Source organism: Bufo gargarizans, chromosome 6 (genome assembly GCF_014858855.1).
Source record: "Bufo gargarizans isolate SCDJY-AF-19 chromosome 6, ASM1485885v1, whole genome shotgun sequence".
NCBI lineage: Eukaryota > Metazoa > Chordata > Amphibia > Anura > Bufonidae > Bufo > Bufo gargarizans.
In genome coordinates, this window is record NC_058085.1 from 374,409,652 (window position 1) to 374,427,070 (window position 17,419).

The following is a 17,419-nucleotide window of genomic DNA, read 5'->3' on the forward strand; positions in this document are numbered from 1 at the left end:
GCAGCTCAGCTCCCAGTCACTTCAGTGTGACAAGGCATGGGGACTACACAGTCCTTCTGCTCCTGTCCCAAGGCATGGCTTCCAGTGACAACTGCTGCCCCAAACTGCTGATAGGTGGGGGTGGCTGGTGTCAGACCCCCCAATCGATCTGATATTGATTATCTATCCTGAGGATAAGATATCAATATCTACTGCAAGTCTGGGAAAACCCTTTTAGTAGGAAGAGAGGAATAAACTGCTGGCAGACCCCTGTACCCCCCCCCCCCCCCCCCCAAATGACGGCTTTAGCATCCAATCAGGAGACAGAACAGCCACTAAGAGGGGAGAGGCAGGAAGCGCTCAGACCGCCTCCCGGGCACTTGTACTCCCAGCAATGGGGGGATAAAGCTCTAAAAACCCCTCTGTTCTGCCACCTGCCTGACCACGACTGGCGATATGACTGCCCCCTGTACAGCCTAATGGCCCCGGAGCCCAGAGCGTCGCTGCTGGCACCTAGGTACTTTTTGGGTTGGTTTCAGTTGAAGCCGATTATCAGTAGCAGGAGACGTCCGCTTGCCCTCAGTCGGCCGCCCCCCGGCTGATATCAGCAGGCAATAGACTGCTACCCACATACAGACATCACAGCCCCAGATGGGAGGATGTCCCGCAGCTGCAATGAATGCACGGGAAGCCATCGCTTATCGCCATAAACACGCTATGATCGGACCTGAGGCCCCCCCCATTTCTGTATCTCCCATTCACCGCCTCTGCCTGACACTACGCCGCGCCGGCCCCCCTGGAGGACTATATACGGGACACGGCGCCCCACAATATGGCGGGATCGCTGTAACAACCAATCAAATGACGGCTTTGCTACAACCTGACTGACAACTCCTTGAAGGGGGTTCCCAGTGACAGCCATAAGGTACATCCACAGCTAACACACGACCCCCCATAGATGATAATGGAGGGCGCTGTGACCAACCCCCTCACCCAAAAGAGTCATGGGCGCCACCTACCACACATCATGCTACCCCTGCTGGGAGTAGTAGTAGATTTCAGTTTGAGGTCTCCTGGATTAACCCCCTCTGGACTCTGAGTCATCCTTCATTTAAGCCACTTATTTAGGTTAGTGTCTGGGAAAGCTGGGTGACAACCAAGATGGCCACAGTAATAGCAGCCACAAGGGTCGTCTCCGTCTCCTCGGGGTTTGTATATTAGTCAGGGATGTTCAAGTATCCAGATCCCCCCCATTTATGCCACAAAGGTGGATTATCCCACAAGTTATCAAAAGCTTGAGATGAGGCAGAACACGGGGGGGGGGGCACCAATCTCAGACACGGCGGAGGGGGGGGGGGACGCACCAATCTCACACAGGGCAGCGGAGGGGGGGGCACCAATCTCACACAGGGCAGCGGAGGGGGGGGGGCACCAATCTCACACAGGGCAGCGGAGGGGGGGGGGCACCAATCTCACACAGGGCAGCGGAGGGGGGGGGGGCACCAATCTCACACAGGGCAGCGGAGGGGGGGGGGCACCAATCTCACACAGGGCAGCGGAGGGGGGGGCACCAATCTCACACAGGGCAGCGGAGGGGGGGGCACCAATCTCACACAGGGCAGCGGAGGGGGGGGGGCACCAATCTCACACATGGCAGCGGAGGGGGGGGGCACCAATCTCACACATGGCAGCGGAGGGGGGGGGCACCAATCTCACACAGGGCAGCGGAGGGGGGGGGCACCAATCTCACACAGGGCGGAGGGGGGGGGGCACCAATCTCACACAGGGCAGCGGAGGGGGGGGGCACCAATCTCACACAGGGCAGCGGAGGGGGGGGGCACCAATCTCACACAGGGCGGAGGGGGGGGGCACCAATCTCACACATGGCAGCGGAGGGGGGGGGCACCAATCTCACACATGGCAGCGGAGGGGGGGGCACCAATCTCACACAGGGCAGCGGAGGGGGGGGGCACCAATCTCACACAGGGCGGAGGGGGGGGGCACCAATCTCACACAGGGCAGCGGAGGGGGGGGGCACCAATCTCACACAGGGCAGCGGAGGGGGGGGGCACCAATCTCACACAGGGCAGCGGAGGGGGGGGGCACCAATCTCACACAGGGCAGCGGAGGGGGGGGGCACCAATCTCACACAGGGCAGCGGAGGGGGGGGCACCAATCTCACACAGGGCAGCGGAAGGGGGGGGGGGGGGCACCAATCTCACACAGGGCAGCGGAGGGGGGGGCACCAATCTCACACAGGGCAGCGGAGGGGGGGGGCACCGATCTCACACAGGGCAGCGGAGGGAGGGCACCGATCTCACACAGGGCAGCGGAGGGAGGGCACCGATCTCACACAGGGCAGCGGAGGGAGGGCACCGATCTCACACAGGGCAGCGGAGGGAGGGCACCGATCTCACACAGGGCAGCGGAGGGAGGGCACCGATCTCACACAGGGCAGCGGAGGGAGGGCACCGATCTCACACAGGGCAGCGGAGGGGGGGGCACCGATCTCACACAGGGCAGCGGAGGGGGGGGCACCGATCTCACACAGGGCAGCGGAGGGAGGGCACCGATCTCACACAGGGCAGCGGAGGGAGGGCACCAATCTCACACAGGGCAGCGGAGGGGGGGGCACCAATCTCACACAGGGCAGCGGAGGGGGGGGCACCAATCTCACACAGGGCAGCGGAGGGGGGGGGGGCACCAATCTCACACAGGGCAGAAGGTGTGGTCACTGATGTCACATGGGGAGCTTTTGTCACATAAGGAGAAGGGGGCGCTGCTCTCACTGTGGGTACGAGGGGTTCACGGGTCGGGCCCAATCTTCGGGGCCTCATGTCTCCTGGACACCGCTGCAGACAGGCCACGCCCGCGGCACAGGACACCCCCTGCACAAACCCGGACACGGTGACACAAACAAAGCCCGGGGATTACACGCACCATCATGATGTTGTTATTCCTCCGCCCGTCTCCCTGCTCTGCTATCCGCCGCCATCCTCCTCCTCCTCTCCACCTCCTCCTCCGCTCTGCGACGCATGACGTCACCGCGCTCTCCGCCCTCAGACTCACGTGAACGGCTGCCCCTCCATGGCCACACCCACCACACGTCACATGCCAACTGTCAGCCCGCCTTCTCAAAAGAGCCGCGTTATTTCTCGCGATATTGCTACATTTGTTTTCAACAAGCTTTATTGACAATCGATACAATCTTATACTGCTTGAAATGACATTTGTCGTAGCAAAACGGCGACGGTTTCCTTAGGTAAAGACAGTTTACTGCAAGATGAAAGCAAATATGTCACTATACAAGAGCTAGCAACCCGTACTGCGCCTCCAAGGAGGTATTACTACATATCCCAGCGTGCACTGCGCACAGGGTACGTACGTCATGACGTCACCGGTTACCAAGTAACTGAAGGTTGTAAGATCTGGATCATCAACTGCTGCACTACCGAGGTAAACACTCTGCAGAGAAGATGGGGGAGGGGGTAACAGACACCCCGAGTGTCAGCGTCATTATCCTGTACCCCAAGTGTCAGTGTCATCATCCTGTACCCCGAGTGTCAGTGTCATTATCCTGTACCCCGAGTATCAGTGTCATCATCCTGTACCCCGAGTATCAGTGTCATTATCCTGTACCCCGAGTGTCAGCGTCATTATCCTGTACCCCGAGTGTCAGTGTCATTATCCTGTACCCCGAGTGTCAGTGTCATTATCCTGTACCCCGAGTGTCAGCGTCATTATCCTGTACCCCGAGTGTCAGCGTCATTATTCTGTACCCCGAGTGTCAGTGTCATTATCCTGTACCCCGAGTATCAGTGTCATCATCCTGTACCCCGAGTGTCAGTGTCATTATCCTGTACCCCGAGTGTCAGCGTCATTATTCTGTACCCCGAGTGTCAGTGTCATTATCCTGTACCCCAAGTGTCAGTGTCATCATCCTGTACCCCGAGTGTCAGTGTCATTATCCTGTACCCCGAGTATCAGTGTCATCATCCTGTACCCCGAGTGTCAGCGTCATTATCCTGTACCCCGAGTGTCAGTGTCATTATCCTGTACCCCGAGTGTCAGTGTCATTATCCTGTACCCCGAGTGTCAGCGTCATTATCCTGTACCCCGAGTGTCAGCGTCATTATTCTGTACCCCGAGTGTCAGTGTCATTATCCTGTACCCCGAGTATCAGTGTCATCATCCTGTACCCCGAGTGTCAGTGTCATTATCCTGTACCCCGAGTGTCAGCGTCATTATCCTGTACCCCGAGTGTCAGTGTCATTATCCTGTACCCCGAGTATCAGTGTCATCATCCTGTACCCCGAGTGTCAGTGTCATTATTCTGTACCCCGAGTGTCAGTGTCATTATCCTGTACCCCGAGTGTCAGTGACATTATCCTGTACCCCGAGTGTCAGTGTCATTATCCTGTACCCCGAGTGTCAGTGTCATCATCCTGTACCCCGAGTGTCAGCGTCATTATCCTGTACCCCAGGTGTCAGCGTCATTCTCCTGTACCCCGAGTGTCAGCGTCATTCTCCTGTACCCCGAGTGTCAGCGTCATTCTCCTGTACCCCGAGTGTCAGCGTCATTCTCCTGTACCCCGAGTGTCAGCGTCATTATCCTGTACCCCGAGTGTCAGCGTCATTATCCTGTACCCCGAGTGTCAGCGTTATTATCCTGTACCCCGAGTGTCAGTGTTATTATCCTGTACCCCGAGTGTCAGTGTCATCATCCTGTACCCCGAGTGTCAGCGTCATAATCCTGTACCCCGAGTGTCAGTGTTATTATCCTGTACCCCGAGTATCAGTGTCATCATCCTGTACCCCGAGTGTCAGCGTCATTATCCTGTACCCCGAGTGTCAGCGTCATTATCCTGTACCCCAAGTGTCAGCGTCATTATCCTGTACCCCGTGTGTCAGCGTCATTATCCTGTACCCCGAGTGTCAGCGTCATTATCCTGTACCCCGAGTGTCAGCGTCATTATCCTGTACCCCGAGTGTCAGCGTCATTATCCTGTACCCCGAGTGTCAGCGTCATTATCCTGTACCCCGAGTGTCAGCGTCATTATCCTGTACCCCGAGTGTCAGTGTCATTATCCCGTACCCCGAGTGTCAGTGTCATTATCCTGTACTCCGAGTGTCAGTGTCATTATCCTGTACTCCGAGTGTCAGTGTCATCATCCTGTACCCCGAGTGTCAGTGTCATCATCCTGTACCCCAAGTGTCAGTGTCATTATCGTGTATCCCGAGTGTCAGTGTCATCACCCTGTACCCCGAGTGTCAGTGTCATTATCCTGTACCCCAAGTGTCAGTGTCATTATCCTGTACCCCGAGTGTCAGCGTCATTATCCTGTACCCCAAGTATCAGTGTGTCACAGTTCTATACACTTGCTGTTCGCCCCCATAGCTTGTAACTTTGGTATCTACATGTATCCTGATGCATTGTTTACCCCCATTACCCACTCCTTTTAAAGGGAACCTGTCACCGGGATTTTGTGTATAGAGCTGAGGACATGGGTTGCTAGATGGCCACTAGCACATCCACAATACCCAGTCCCCATAGCTCTGTGTGCTTTTATTGTGTAAAAAAAAAACATTTGATGCATACGCAAATTAACATAAAAGTGTCATATCTTACTTGTGTGACCAGAGAAGAGTCATATTTTCAAGTTCTGACTCATCTCAGGTTAATTTGCATATGTATCAAATCAGTTTTTATACACAATAAAAGCACACAGAGCTATGGGGACTGGATATTGCGGATGTGCTAGCAGCCATCTAGCAGCCCATGTCCTCAGCTCTATACCCAAAATCCCGGTGACAGGTTCCCTTTAAATGTATCTTACCAAGTGCAAATATTTAAAGGCTAAGTCTTGGATCACATATGTGCTAAAGGTAGGAGGCAGTAATGCTGAGAACAGGGGAAGGAAGGCGCTGAAATGAAAAACAGGCACTTGGGGCAGAAATATGCAGTGTTTGAGGCAGAGGTTGCAATAAGGCCTGTACAAGCGTCTATGACGCTTGTTCAGGCTATTTTACTCCCTGGAAAAAGTCTGAGGCGTACCAATACGCCTTAGACTTTTCCCTTATATACGTCGGCGCTGTGAACGGCGCAGGCAGCGCAGCGGTGTGCCAGCAATAACCAATAGCAAAGCTCCAGGCAGCAAGGAGCTTTGCTACTGGTTTGTTTAGGTGGGTGCCAGAGCGATACAGTGCCCTGCAGCAGGGGAAGCTGGCGGGAGCTGGAAGGAGGAGGGGCTGGCTCTCAGGGGCCTCTATAGTCAGGAGAGCAGGCGCGCTGCACGAGGATCTCAGCAAACATGACGGCGGAGGAGCTGAACAAGACTCCTCAATGGTGAAAAACAACAGCCCTGGACATCAAGGTGACAGCAGTGTGTGACCATCACACACTACATTACATACACTGCACCACATACATCACACACTGCACCACATACATCACACACTGCACCACATACATCACACACTGCACCACATACATCACACACTGCACCATATACTGCACCGCATACACCATATACTGCACCGCATACACCATATACTGCACCACATGCACCATATACAGTACAGAGCAAAAGTTTGGACACACCTTCTCATTCAAAGAGTTTTCTTTATTTTCATGACTATGAAAATTGTAGATTCGCACTGAAGGCATCAAAACTATGAATTAACACATGTGGAATTATATACATAACAAAAAAGTGTGAAACAACTGAAAATCTGTCATATTCTAGGTTCTTCAAAGTAGCCACCTTTTGCTTTGATTACTGCTTTGCACACTCTTGGCATTCTCTTGATGAGCTTCAAGAGGTAGTCACCTGAAATGGTCTTCACTTCACAGGTGTGCCCTGTCAGGTTTAATAAGTGGGATTTCTTGCCTTATAAATGGGGTTGGGACCATCAGTTGCGTTGTGGAGAAGTCAGGTGGATACACAGCTGATAGTCCTACTGAATAGACTGTTAGAATTTGTATCATGGCAAGAAAAAAGCAGCTAAGTAAAGAAAAACGAGTGGCCATCATTACTTTAAGAAATGAAGGTCAGTCAGGCCGAAAAATTGGGAAAACTTTGAAAGTGTCCCCAAGTGCAGTCACAAAAACCATCAAGCGCTACAAAGAAACTGGCTCACATGCGGACCGCCCCAGGAAAGGAAGACCAAGAGTCACCTCTGCTGCGGAGGATAAGTTCATCCGAGTCACCAGCTTCAGAAATCGCAGGTTACCAGCAGCTCAGATTAGAGACCAGGTCAATGCCACCCAGAGTTCTAGCAGCAGACACATCTCTAGAACAACTTTTAGGAGGAGACTGTGTGAATCAGGCCTTCATGGTAGAAAATCTGCTAGGAAACCACTGCTAAGGACAGGCAACAAGCAGAAGAGACTTGTTTGGGCTAAAGAACACAAGGAATGGACATTAGACCAGTGGAAATCTGTGCTTTGGTCTGATGAGTCCAAATTTGAGATCTTTGGTTCCAACCACCGTGTCTTTGTGCGACGCAGAAAAGGTGAACGGATGGACTCTACATGCCTGGTTCCCACCGTGAAGCATGGAGGAGGTGTGATGGTGCGGGGGGGCTTTGCTGGTGACACTGTTGGGGATTTATTCAAAATTGAAGGCATACTGAACCAGCATGGCTACCACAGCATCTTGCAGCGGCATGCTCTTCCATCCGGTTTGCGTTTAGTTGGACCATCATTTATTTTTCAACAGGACAATGACCCCAAACACACCTCCAGGCTGTGTAAGGGCTATTTGACCATGGAGAGTGATGGGGTGCTGCGCCAGATGACCTGGCCTCCACAGTCACCGGACCTGAACCCAATCGAGATGGTTTGGGGTGAGCTGGACCGCAGAGTGAAGGCAAAAGGGCCAACAAGTGCTAAGCATCTCTGGGAACTCCTTCAAGACTGTTGGAAGACCATTTCAGGTGACTACCTCTTGAAGCTCATCAAGAGAATGCCAAGAGTGTGCAAAGCAGCAATCAAAGCAAAAGGTGGCTACTTTGAAGAACCTAGAATATTACATATTTTCAGTTGTTTCACACTTTTTTGTTATGTATATAATTCCACATGTGTTAATTCATAGTTTTGATGCCTTCAGTCATGGAAATAAAGAAAACTCTTTGAATGAGAAGGTGTGTCCAAACTTTTGGTCTGTACTGTATATATCAGGAAAGATAATCCTAAAACATAACATTTATTTAGAAAATGCAGATAAAAATGGTAAGATCCTAAATATAGTGTGCAAAGACAAACATTGGGATAAGTAGGTCAACAAGCTTTCCTGTGCCCTACTATACTTTCTATTCACTAAATTCCTTTGAAGATTGGGTGTAATCTTCCTGCAGGTGCACCCACTCCATTTTTTGCCTAGGAGGTGAGCCTTCTCTAAGTATTTTCTCAAGCTTTCCATTTGCAATAATTATCCCAAATGAAAAATATACATAAATATGAGTGCGCGGCGGCACTTGGTAACCAGCAGGTCCTACCGGTACCCAGGGACGGTCGCCAGATGCTTCACCACACGTTGTGTTGATAATTGCTCATCCACTGTAGATATCCGGAAAGAAGGCTGGCAATAATACACATGTGTGCAGGGTCCCTAGTCTGGTCACTATACCTATCTAGCCAGTCAGCCCTGATACTAAACGGTATGGTAGCAGCCTGACCACAGGGCACTCGTCCTTACAAGGACGACCCCTTCCGGAACCTGTCCCTCAATCTAAAATTCTATATGTCCCTAGAAATGCATGAAGATCCCTACACGCATGTTTCACTGTCCGGACATGAATCAGTTCATCAGGGGAGATGGAAAGAAGTAGTGGATCCATCCATAGATGAATGATCGATCTCACAAACCCAAAAATGACTTGATAAATCAGCTGGTCTAGTGGTATGCCAAGATAGTCGGATCCTCAATGGGCTACCTCATAGATAAGAGGTAAAGGAATGGTGCAGAGTATAGATGCGTATGCGTGCACGTGGGACGCCAATTAAACTTGCGCTCCCTCCTCATTTAAATAGTTACCTAGTTCTCGCTTTTGCCACCTGCGATGTTCATGGCCAATGAGCGCACCCGCCCGCACGTCAGCGCGGTGCATGCGCCCACTACAGTATGGGAACGAGGTGTGAGGCGCAGGAAGAGTGCCCAGATAGGCATGGCACTCCTGCGCATGCGCGATCTCTTGCTAGGTCTCGCGAGATCGCGTAAGCCGTCCAAAGCGGCGAAGATCATCCGAAACAATTGTAATACAGATTATATCTTTATATTCGATGGTGGTAAAAACAATCGGACTATCGAATGTCCACCCGAATATTCTGGACCACAATCGGACCCGATTAAAGATATTCGTAGCCATTTATCCTATGGGGGATAAAGTCGACTTATCAGCAGTGGCATAAAAACAGAGACAGATTGTGCCACTAACAAATAGGTACAATAGTGGCCTTTATCAGAGAAAAATATCATCGGTGGTGAATGCAAAATAGTTCAATAGTGAAATTGTCAGAAGTCAGCGACAGAGATAAGGGGCTGGGGACATATAATCCCGACTAAAAGGAAAGGGCATTACGGGACTAAATATGGTCAGTAAAATGGCTTGGGGTCACCGCTAGGGACAGCCACTCGTTTACAGGAAACAACTGTAATTCAGCTGTTCGTTGAGACCTGTCGGGGTGACTGTCCGTAGGAGGAATATCCACCGCGTCTCGCGCTGTAATAGGATCTTATCCCAATCTCCCCCACGTTTAGGGGGGCTGACAGCTTCAGTGCCCATGACCTTAATGACCCTAGAATCCCCTTGATGAAATTCACACACATGACGAGCCACAGCAGTATCGCGCCGCTTTTCTATGTCCAAAAGATGCTCTCCTACACGCCTGCGTAGCTCCCGTTTTGTTTTTCCTATATATTCTTTTTGGCAAATACATGTTATTTTGTATATGACACCCACAGTCCTGCATGAAATAAAGTCTTTGATGCTGAAGCTGCGTTAAGATTAGTGCTATAAAAGGTTTTGCCAGTGTGGATATTATCACAGGCCACGCAGCCACTGCATCTAAAACTGCCTACAGGGCGACGACTCAACCAGGTGTTTGATGTGACTGGTGGGGCAAAGTGACTATGCACTAATAGATCCTTAAGACTTTGGCCTCTCCTGAACGTCACCTGTGGGTACACACGGACATCTGGGTCCATCAAGAGGATTGGCCAATGCCGTGCCAGGATCTCTCTAGATTCCTTGGCGGAGCCATCAAAAGTGGTGATAAACCGTATCTTCCTGTCTCCCTCTTGCTTTTTGGGGGGGATCAGGAGTGTATGTCTGGGGGTGTTGGCCGCTTTCTGAAAGGCCCCTCTCAGGACTTTGTCTGGATAGCCCCTAGCCCGAAATCTCTGTCGGAGATCTGCTGCCTGATGTTTAAACTCTTGTTCATCTGAGCAATTCCTTCGTAAGCGCAGATACTGCCCATAAGGAATTCCTCTCTTCAATGGTAATGGGTGACTACTCTGCCAATGTAACACTGAATTAGTAGCTGTTATTTTCCGAAAGATGGTTGTGGAAAGATCCCCACCAATATTCTTGGAAATACATACATCCAAAAAGGGAAGGGATTTATTATTAACCTCATAGGTAAAATGGAGGCCAATATCATTGTCATTGAGAGAGTCAACAAACTGTTTAAATTCCAGTGCATTGGCATTCCAAATTATGAGAATATCGTCGATGTACCGGGCCCATAGTGTTATGGGCCCGGACATCGACTCACCCTCGCCAAAGATGGTGGTAGCCTCCCACCAGCCCAGGAGCAGGTTAGCATAGGACGGCGCACAGGAACAACCCCTGAGCTGGTGGTAGAGGCGACCGTCAAACGTAAAAAAAATTATGTGTGAGCAAGAATCTGAGCAGCTGTAGGACAAATTCATTGTGTGCCGTGAACTGTTGCCCCGCATGCTCAGATAATATCCCACTACCTTCAATCCAGCCTCGTGTGGTATGGAAGAATAAAGAGCCTCAACATCCACACTGACTAGGAGAGAGTCATCATCAATACAGATCCCTTCTACCCGCTTTAGAAGATCCATGGTGTGTCGGGTATATAAAGCAAAGGCTTTATTTAAATATAAAGAGTTCAATCGAGAACCTGATTATTTTGTGCAATCAGTAAAACAGGGTACAAGCGTCTATGCAAAAATATAAATGGTTTATTATACAATAGTTAAAATACAATCAAAAATTAATCAACATAAATTTCAGTAATATACAATGATATGCAGTACCCAGAATTCACCACTATATGATACCACCAAAACACTACTCAACCAACACAAGAATATTATGCAATACAGCTTTAAATCTGTGAGAGATATACAATCAATGGATTATGCGGAAAACTCAATCAAGAAGATGACAGATACGAGCCCTTGCTCCGCCCAAAAATGATGACCAATCTTCAGATAATGGTAGTATTGCATCAAAACGTATAAATTATTGGCTTGATATCAAACTAGGGAATTCAAAGATTCCCAACAAAGAGTTTCTCCAATATTATCCCCTTTTTTCAGTTATTTGCATCGTAACTGAAATCAGAGAAAATACTGATGTAGCAACTAACGTTACACGTCCGCAAGTGAGCGGGTATCTGGCTAAGTATCAAGCCAATTAATTTAGATCAATACTACATAAAACAAAATATACATTACCCAAGGGTCAAGTGATGTGCAGAGTCTTGGGGCAGCCAGCTCTCAAGAGTTTTTCCCGATAATCCAAATGATTTTCCAGAGATCTATAATCCAAATGTTTGTTTCTCTTTTTTTTTTCTTTTTCTCCCTCTTTGTTTTTTCTTTCTGGTAACTGGTTTCTTAACCCAAAACTTATCAGATGGACACGCCCTCCGAGTTTGGAACTTTCCAATCATTGTTGGAGGGGTGTGTGCATGGATAAGGAGCATGGCGTCATAATACTACCCAGAATGCAATTTTGCTACTGATAGTATTAACCGCTTATATCTAGGTGGCACTGTTGTATAAGCAATAAGCATCATACCATTAAGGGTTAACTCATACATGCCTAATATTTTCACTACTTCACACCTTTGACATCTGGGGCCTTGTCTCAGGGCTGAGGGACAAACTTTGATACATGAATATATACTTTGAGGAACATCTAGACCATTCTCACACTGTGGAATTCATGTTCAGATAGGAAAAACAATGAAGCCTCAGAATCCGCAGGTGCGGTGTATCTTCTCACTGTCTAAATGCATAATATATTGTTACAATAACACTAGCTTTTGAACGGCACAGTAATCTTCTCATGGACTTACTTTGGCCTACATGCAACTTCATACAAAACAGTGAATATAAACCAACATTGCTCTTAAAGGCAATGAATACCCATTATAACTAAAATAAGTAAGTATAACTGTTTAAACTTATGAAAAAGCACAACAGGTGTCACGAGTAAAGGACGGGAGTGCAACGACAAATGGCATCAATATCTGGTCAATATACACCCCTATGTTTTGTCCAATACTCTCTATACCGGCCACGATTGGTCTCCCTTTGAGTGGCTTAAGGCCCTTGTGGACCTTAGGGAGACTAAAAAAAAGTGGCCATGACTGGATATTTGGGGTACATAAACTCAGGAGCTGTCAGCTCCCTGCCTAACAAAACAGAGTGAAAATTCAGATCCTGCTACTAGAGAAAATGAAAGCTGCACAAAGACAGGGGTTCAACATTTTTAATAAAGACCAATTGAAAAAATGATTTTAGCTCAAAATGAGTACAATGCAATAATAAAAAAAAATTACCCCCATAGGTGTGAATAGCCTTTAATTTAACCTATTTTTTAATCATTTACTAGTCCCATAAGGGGACTCAAAGTGCTTGCAGCAGGCTCTATTGAAAACTGATGAAGACTGGGTCTGTACTGTTAGTGGCCACTTGGTATCGAAGGTGCCATTAACAGTACAGACCCAGTGAACAGTGCGGTCTTCAATAGTTTTATTAGAAGCCGTGCGGTACTCGAACATAGCACGACCGCCTCACAACCATGACACGACTGTGGACGTGGCCTTAAACTTAGTAAGAGTCTGTAAAGAATCTGAGGATATGAACTGATCCAAACCAGTCGCATTGTTTTCACCTCTCTCTGTCACTTACCTCACAGAAGGTCTTGGACATCAGCTGAGGAGACCTGCGTTCATCCACAATGCCAGAGGTGAAGTCTATGTTCCGGGAGGTGCTCCCTAAACAAGGTGAGTGGGCACGTTTTACTAGGATCTGTACAGCGACTCTCCCATCATAAAATGGATCACAGCAGGGAAACATTAAAGGGACGGGATTAACACTTCCACTTGTTAGGATTCATTCATTTAGATGTTGGCAAAAACTGGTACAGGCCTAAAAGGGTCAAAGCATGCTATATATTACTTAAGGGGTATGGATACTTTTGCAGCCAATTTCTCTGCTCCTGTGTATGTAAAATAAAAAATGAAGTAACTTTGGCATTTGCCTTAAAAACCTTTGCACTGATTTTTTTTTTTGGTATTTTTCATTTGTTTACTAAATGCAGAATCAAAGAGGAGCTCTGACACTTGTGTTTTAATAACAATTCCTTTATTATTCCTACTAGAAGTGTATGAATGAATTGCCAATAGTCTACCATATAGTCCATCTAGGTTTTACCAGTGAGGTGTGTCCCTGTATATTCTAAAACTGGCAGCACTGATCGAACCCCTTCCCCACCAACACAGTACATGTACAACGCTGGTTGAGTCTTTAAAGATGGCTCCTGCTTCGGAGCAGAGCGGGTGCATAGCCACCTGGTGTCTGCAGTTTTACTGTAACTGATGTATCGCTGGCCGCGCTGTGCAGCATAGCGGCCGGCGATACATCAGTGTCGGCCACGTAAAAAGTCAACCATCGCTTTATAAGACGCACGTGTCTTATAAAGCGAAAAATAATCGCAGCATTTTTGGGTCGGCCAAATCGCTATATCGCAATCGGCGATTATCGCGATACAATTGCTTTGGCGATATATTGTGCAGGCCTAATACACAGGTGTGTCACTACATTCCATGTTAGCAAACAATAGGCTCTTAGTCAGGTGGTCTTGAATGTGGATGTTAATCAATCCAATCCCTCTCCACATCCTAGACCTCCTGTTTGCCTGGTTTTTATACCTACTACAGTTCTATAACCTTTTTCCGTTTGGTTCTATTAAAACTTTATTGTTTTCATTTTTAACGCTCTATTAGGGCAGTGATAGGCAAACTGCGGCTCTACAGCTGTTGCAAAACTACGACTCCCACCATGCCCTGATGTAGGCTGAAAGCTGTAGGCAGTCTTTGCATGCTGGGAGTTGTAGTTCTGCAACAGCTGGAGAGCCGCAGTTTGCCTATCACTGTATTAGGCTGAGACGTGTTGCATACATACAGAACGAATATCGCTATTATTGTTTTTTCTTGCTGTGGTTTGAGCTTCATGCATTCCCCATGTAATAACAATTCTGGAGCATCTATTCTTATGTCTCTATGTTGTGCCGTTCCTCTATTATTTTTACTAGAAGTTATGAATGAATTGCTAGCAGTCTGCAGTAAGGGTACAGAGGGGAGGTAACCAGTTGGGGGGGGTGTACCTGCACAGACACACTCTATCCAATCAGTGCTGCCATTGTCAGACTGTGCAGGGACACCTCCCCTCTGTACCCTTACTGCAGACAGCTAGCAATTCATTCATAACTTCTAGTTGAAATAATAGAGGAACGACACAACATAGAGACATAAGAATAGATGCTCCAGAATTGTTATTACATGGGGAATGCATGAAGCTATTAAACAGGCATGTCAGGAGCGGGGAGAGGTCCTCTTTAAAACCACGGCAAACCCCATAGTCTGCTGCCATATAAAAAATGTTTTGTACATTTCTGATCTTCTTTTGTAGGGCAGCTGTGTGTTGAAGATGTCCCAACCATGGTGATGTGCAAACCGAAGCTGTTACCCCTGAAATCAGTCACCCTCACAAAGCTGGAGAAGATGCAGCGAGATGCCCAGGAGACAATCAGACAGCAGGAAATGGCTCGGAGCAACCCGGCTGAACCCCAACCCTGACTAATGCAGCACCAAGACCACTGCAGTCTCCTACACGTCCCCCGCCCCTGCACATTTTACAGCTGAAGTTTTAGAACTTTGCATTGTTCTGTACGATTTTTTAGGTTTTACATTTATATTAAAGACACATGTCCATTTCATATGTAACAGAAAGCAGGTAGATGTATAATCACTAGTGTTTCCTCTAGTGTCTATGCCAGTAATCTCCACGCCAGCTGTTGTAAAATTGTATGCTAGGAGTTGTAGTTTTCAAACAGCTGGAGATCCACGGGTTGAAGAGCGCTGATCTGGGCCATAGTCATGAACCAGCATGCTTTGGTTGTCCGCATGGAACAAGCTTTCCTAGTCAATGGCTTTCATTTCAGTGAGTGCACCGAGGTCGTAAATTGCATTTCTGTTTTAGGAAATTCCACTTGCCAAGGGAGTGTGCCCCAAGATGTGACATGTGAGATCTGAACTACATTTATCATTCAGCCTGAGCCACTGCAATACATTTGGTACATGTCTATCCTGCCGTTTAAGCCATCTACAGGTTTAGTAAATCTGCCCCAATATCGTTCTGGCAGCTGGAAGATTTAATGACAAGTCTGATACAGAGCTCCAAATCTTCTGCTTCCCTTCACATAAACCGGTAGCTGACTGGCGCCTCCACTAGGGGGAACCTACTGACGACAGATTTATTAATATTGTGTTTGTCCCCTTAAAGGGGTTGTCTCATCTCGGACCATGAGGGCATATTGGTAGGATAAGCCCCTATTAGGGACCCGCACCTATCTCCTAAACGGAGCCCCGCAAAGTGGTGGCTGGAAGACTCTGGTCCGGACAACACCAAGCGCTTTCCCCACAGAAGTGAATAGGAGTGCACCGCGCATAACCAGCCATTGCTCCAATTCACTTCTATGAGCCAGACGGAAATAGCCAAGCCAGCGCTGCGCGCCCTCCACCACTTTCAGGGCTCTGTTCTTGATATAGATGTGGGTCCCACCACTGGGGCTCGCACCTATCACACAATGGGGGCATATCCTAGAATTAAAGCTACTTGTGGCAGCCACTGTAGCATTTTCTCATCCTCACTTTCCAAGAACCATCATTATTTTTCTGGAGGATTTGTATTTTGTACTAACACCATTTAAAGGGGTATTCCGGTAAAGTGACTTAATTTTTGAAAAACTGCATTAAGGCTGCAAGCTGTGACCCAACAAGAACCCATATCTATACATATAACCAGAGCTTCAATTTACCTTGCAATCCATTTGTCCAGCTCCTGTGTGAGCCTGCAGCACACTGAGAGTATCACCGCGCCTGATCTTCCCTCTCAAAAATACAATTCCCACAATCCCTAGCTTTCCTGCTGTAAGGCCCGGATAAGATGCTAGTGCGTTGCGGGAAAATGCGTGATTTTTCTGCGCAAGTGCAAAACATTGTAATGCGTTTTGCACGCGCGTGAGAAAAATCGGCATGTTTGGTACCCAAACCCGAACTTTTTCACAGAAGTTCAGGCTTGGGATCGGTGTTCTGTAGACTGTATTATTTTCCCTTATAACATGGTTATAAGGGAAAATAATAGCATTCTTAATACAGAATGCATAGTACAATAGGGCTGGAGGGGTTAAAAATAATAATTTAACTCACCTTAATCCACTTGATCGCGAAGCCCGGCTTCTCTTCTGTCTTCATCTTTGCTGTTCACAGGAAAAGGACCTGTGATGACGTCACTGCGCTCATCACATGGTCCATCACATGATCTTTTACCATGGTGATGGATCATGTGATGAGCGCAGTGATGTCATCACAGGTCCTATTCCTGTGAACAGCAAAGAAGAAGACAGAAGGAGATGCCGGGCTGCGCGATCAACTGGATTAAGGTGAGTTCAATTATTTTTTTAACCCCTCCAGCCCTATTTTACTATGTATTCTGTATTAAGAATGCTATTATTTTCCCTTATAACCATGTTATAAGGGAAAACAATAATGATCGGGTCCCCATCCCGATCGTCTCCTAGCAACCGTGCGTGAAAATCGCACCGCTTCCGCACTTGCTTGCGGATGCTTGCGATTTTCACGCAGCCCCATTCACTTCTATGGGACCTGCGTTACGTGAAAAACGCACAATATAGAGCATGCTGTGGTTTTCACGCAACGCACAAGTGATGCGTGAAAATCACCGCTCATGTGCATAGCCCCATAGAAATGAATGGGTCCGGATTCAGTGCGGGTGCAATGCGTTCACCTCACGCAATGCACCCGCGCGGAAATCTCGCCCGTGTGAAAGGGGCCTAAGTGTTGATGTTTGCTGATTGGCTGCCTGGGCGTCTGGTC

The 17,419-nt window shown here is 48.2% G+C and overlaps 2 protein-coding genes across 4 annotated transcripts in view; one reads left to right on the forward strand and one right to left on the reverse strand.

Annotated features, from left to right (window-relative positions):
• Positions 1 to 2,996, reverse strand: part of SHOC2 (SHOC2 leucine rich repeat scaffold protein) — a 45,368-nt gene extending 42,372 nt beyond the window's left edge. Inside the window, exon 1 of one of the 2 annotated variants that reach the window (XM_044297849.1) lies at positions 2,920 to 2,996. The gene's annotated coding sequence lies outside the window, so the exon portion shown is untranslated. The remainder of the gene's footprint in view (positions 1 to 2,919) is intronic. The other variant, XM_044297850.1, reaches the window with a different exon arrangement.
• A 296-nt stretch (positions 2,997 to 3,292) lies between these two features.
• On the forward strand, positions 3,293 to 16,255 carry BBIP1 (BBSome interacting protein 1). 2 transcript variants are annotated; one of them, XM_044297854.1, is made up of 3 exons: positions 3,293 to 3,435; positions 13,159 to 13,246; positions 14,934 to 16,255. In XM_044297854.1, the coding sequence occupies exons 2-3, from the start codon at positions 13,201 to 13,203 to the stop codon at positions 15,098 to 15,100; spliced, it is 213 nt and encodes a 70-aa protein (XP_044153789.1). In that variant the 5' UTR covers positions 3,293 to 3,435; positions 13,159 to 13,200; the 3' UTR covers positions 15,101 to 16,255. The 2 variants fall into 2 exon arrangements, with proteins under 2 accessions (XP_044153789.1, XP_044153790.1); XM_044297855.1 differs by having other exon boundaries at positions 3,383 to 3,435; positions 13,162 to 13,246.
• The last annotated feature ends 1,164 nt before the right edge of the window (positions 16,256 to 17,419 follow it).

What these genes read in the sequence shown, in the direction of transcription:
- BBIP1 (XM_044297854.1), top strand. Translation starts at nt 13,201, where the DNA reads ATGCCAGAGGTGAAGTCTATGTTCCGGGAGGTGCTCCCTAAACAAG. An exon ending in GGAGGTGCTCCCTAAACAAG is followed by an intron (nt 13,247 to 14,933) that starts GTGAGTGGGCAC and finishes CTTCTTTTGTAG; the next exon opens with GGCAGCTGTGTGTTGAAGAT.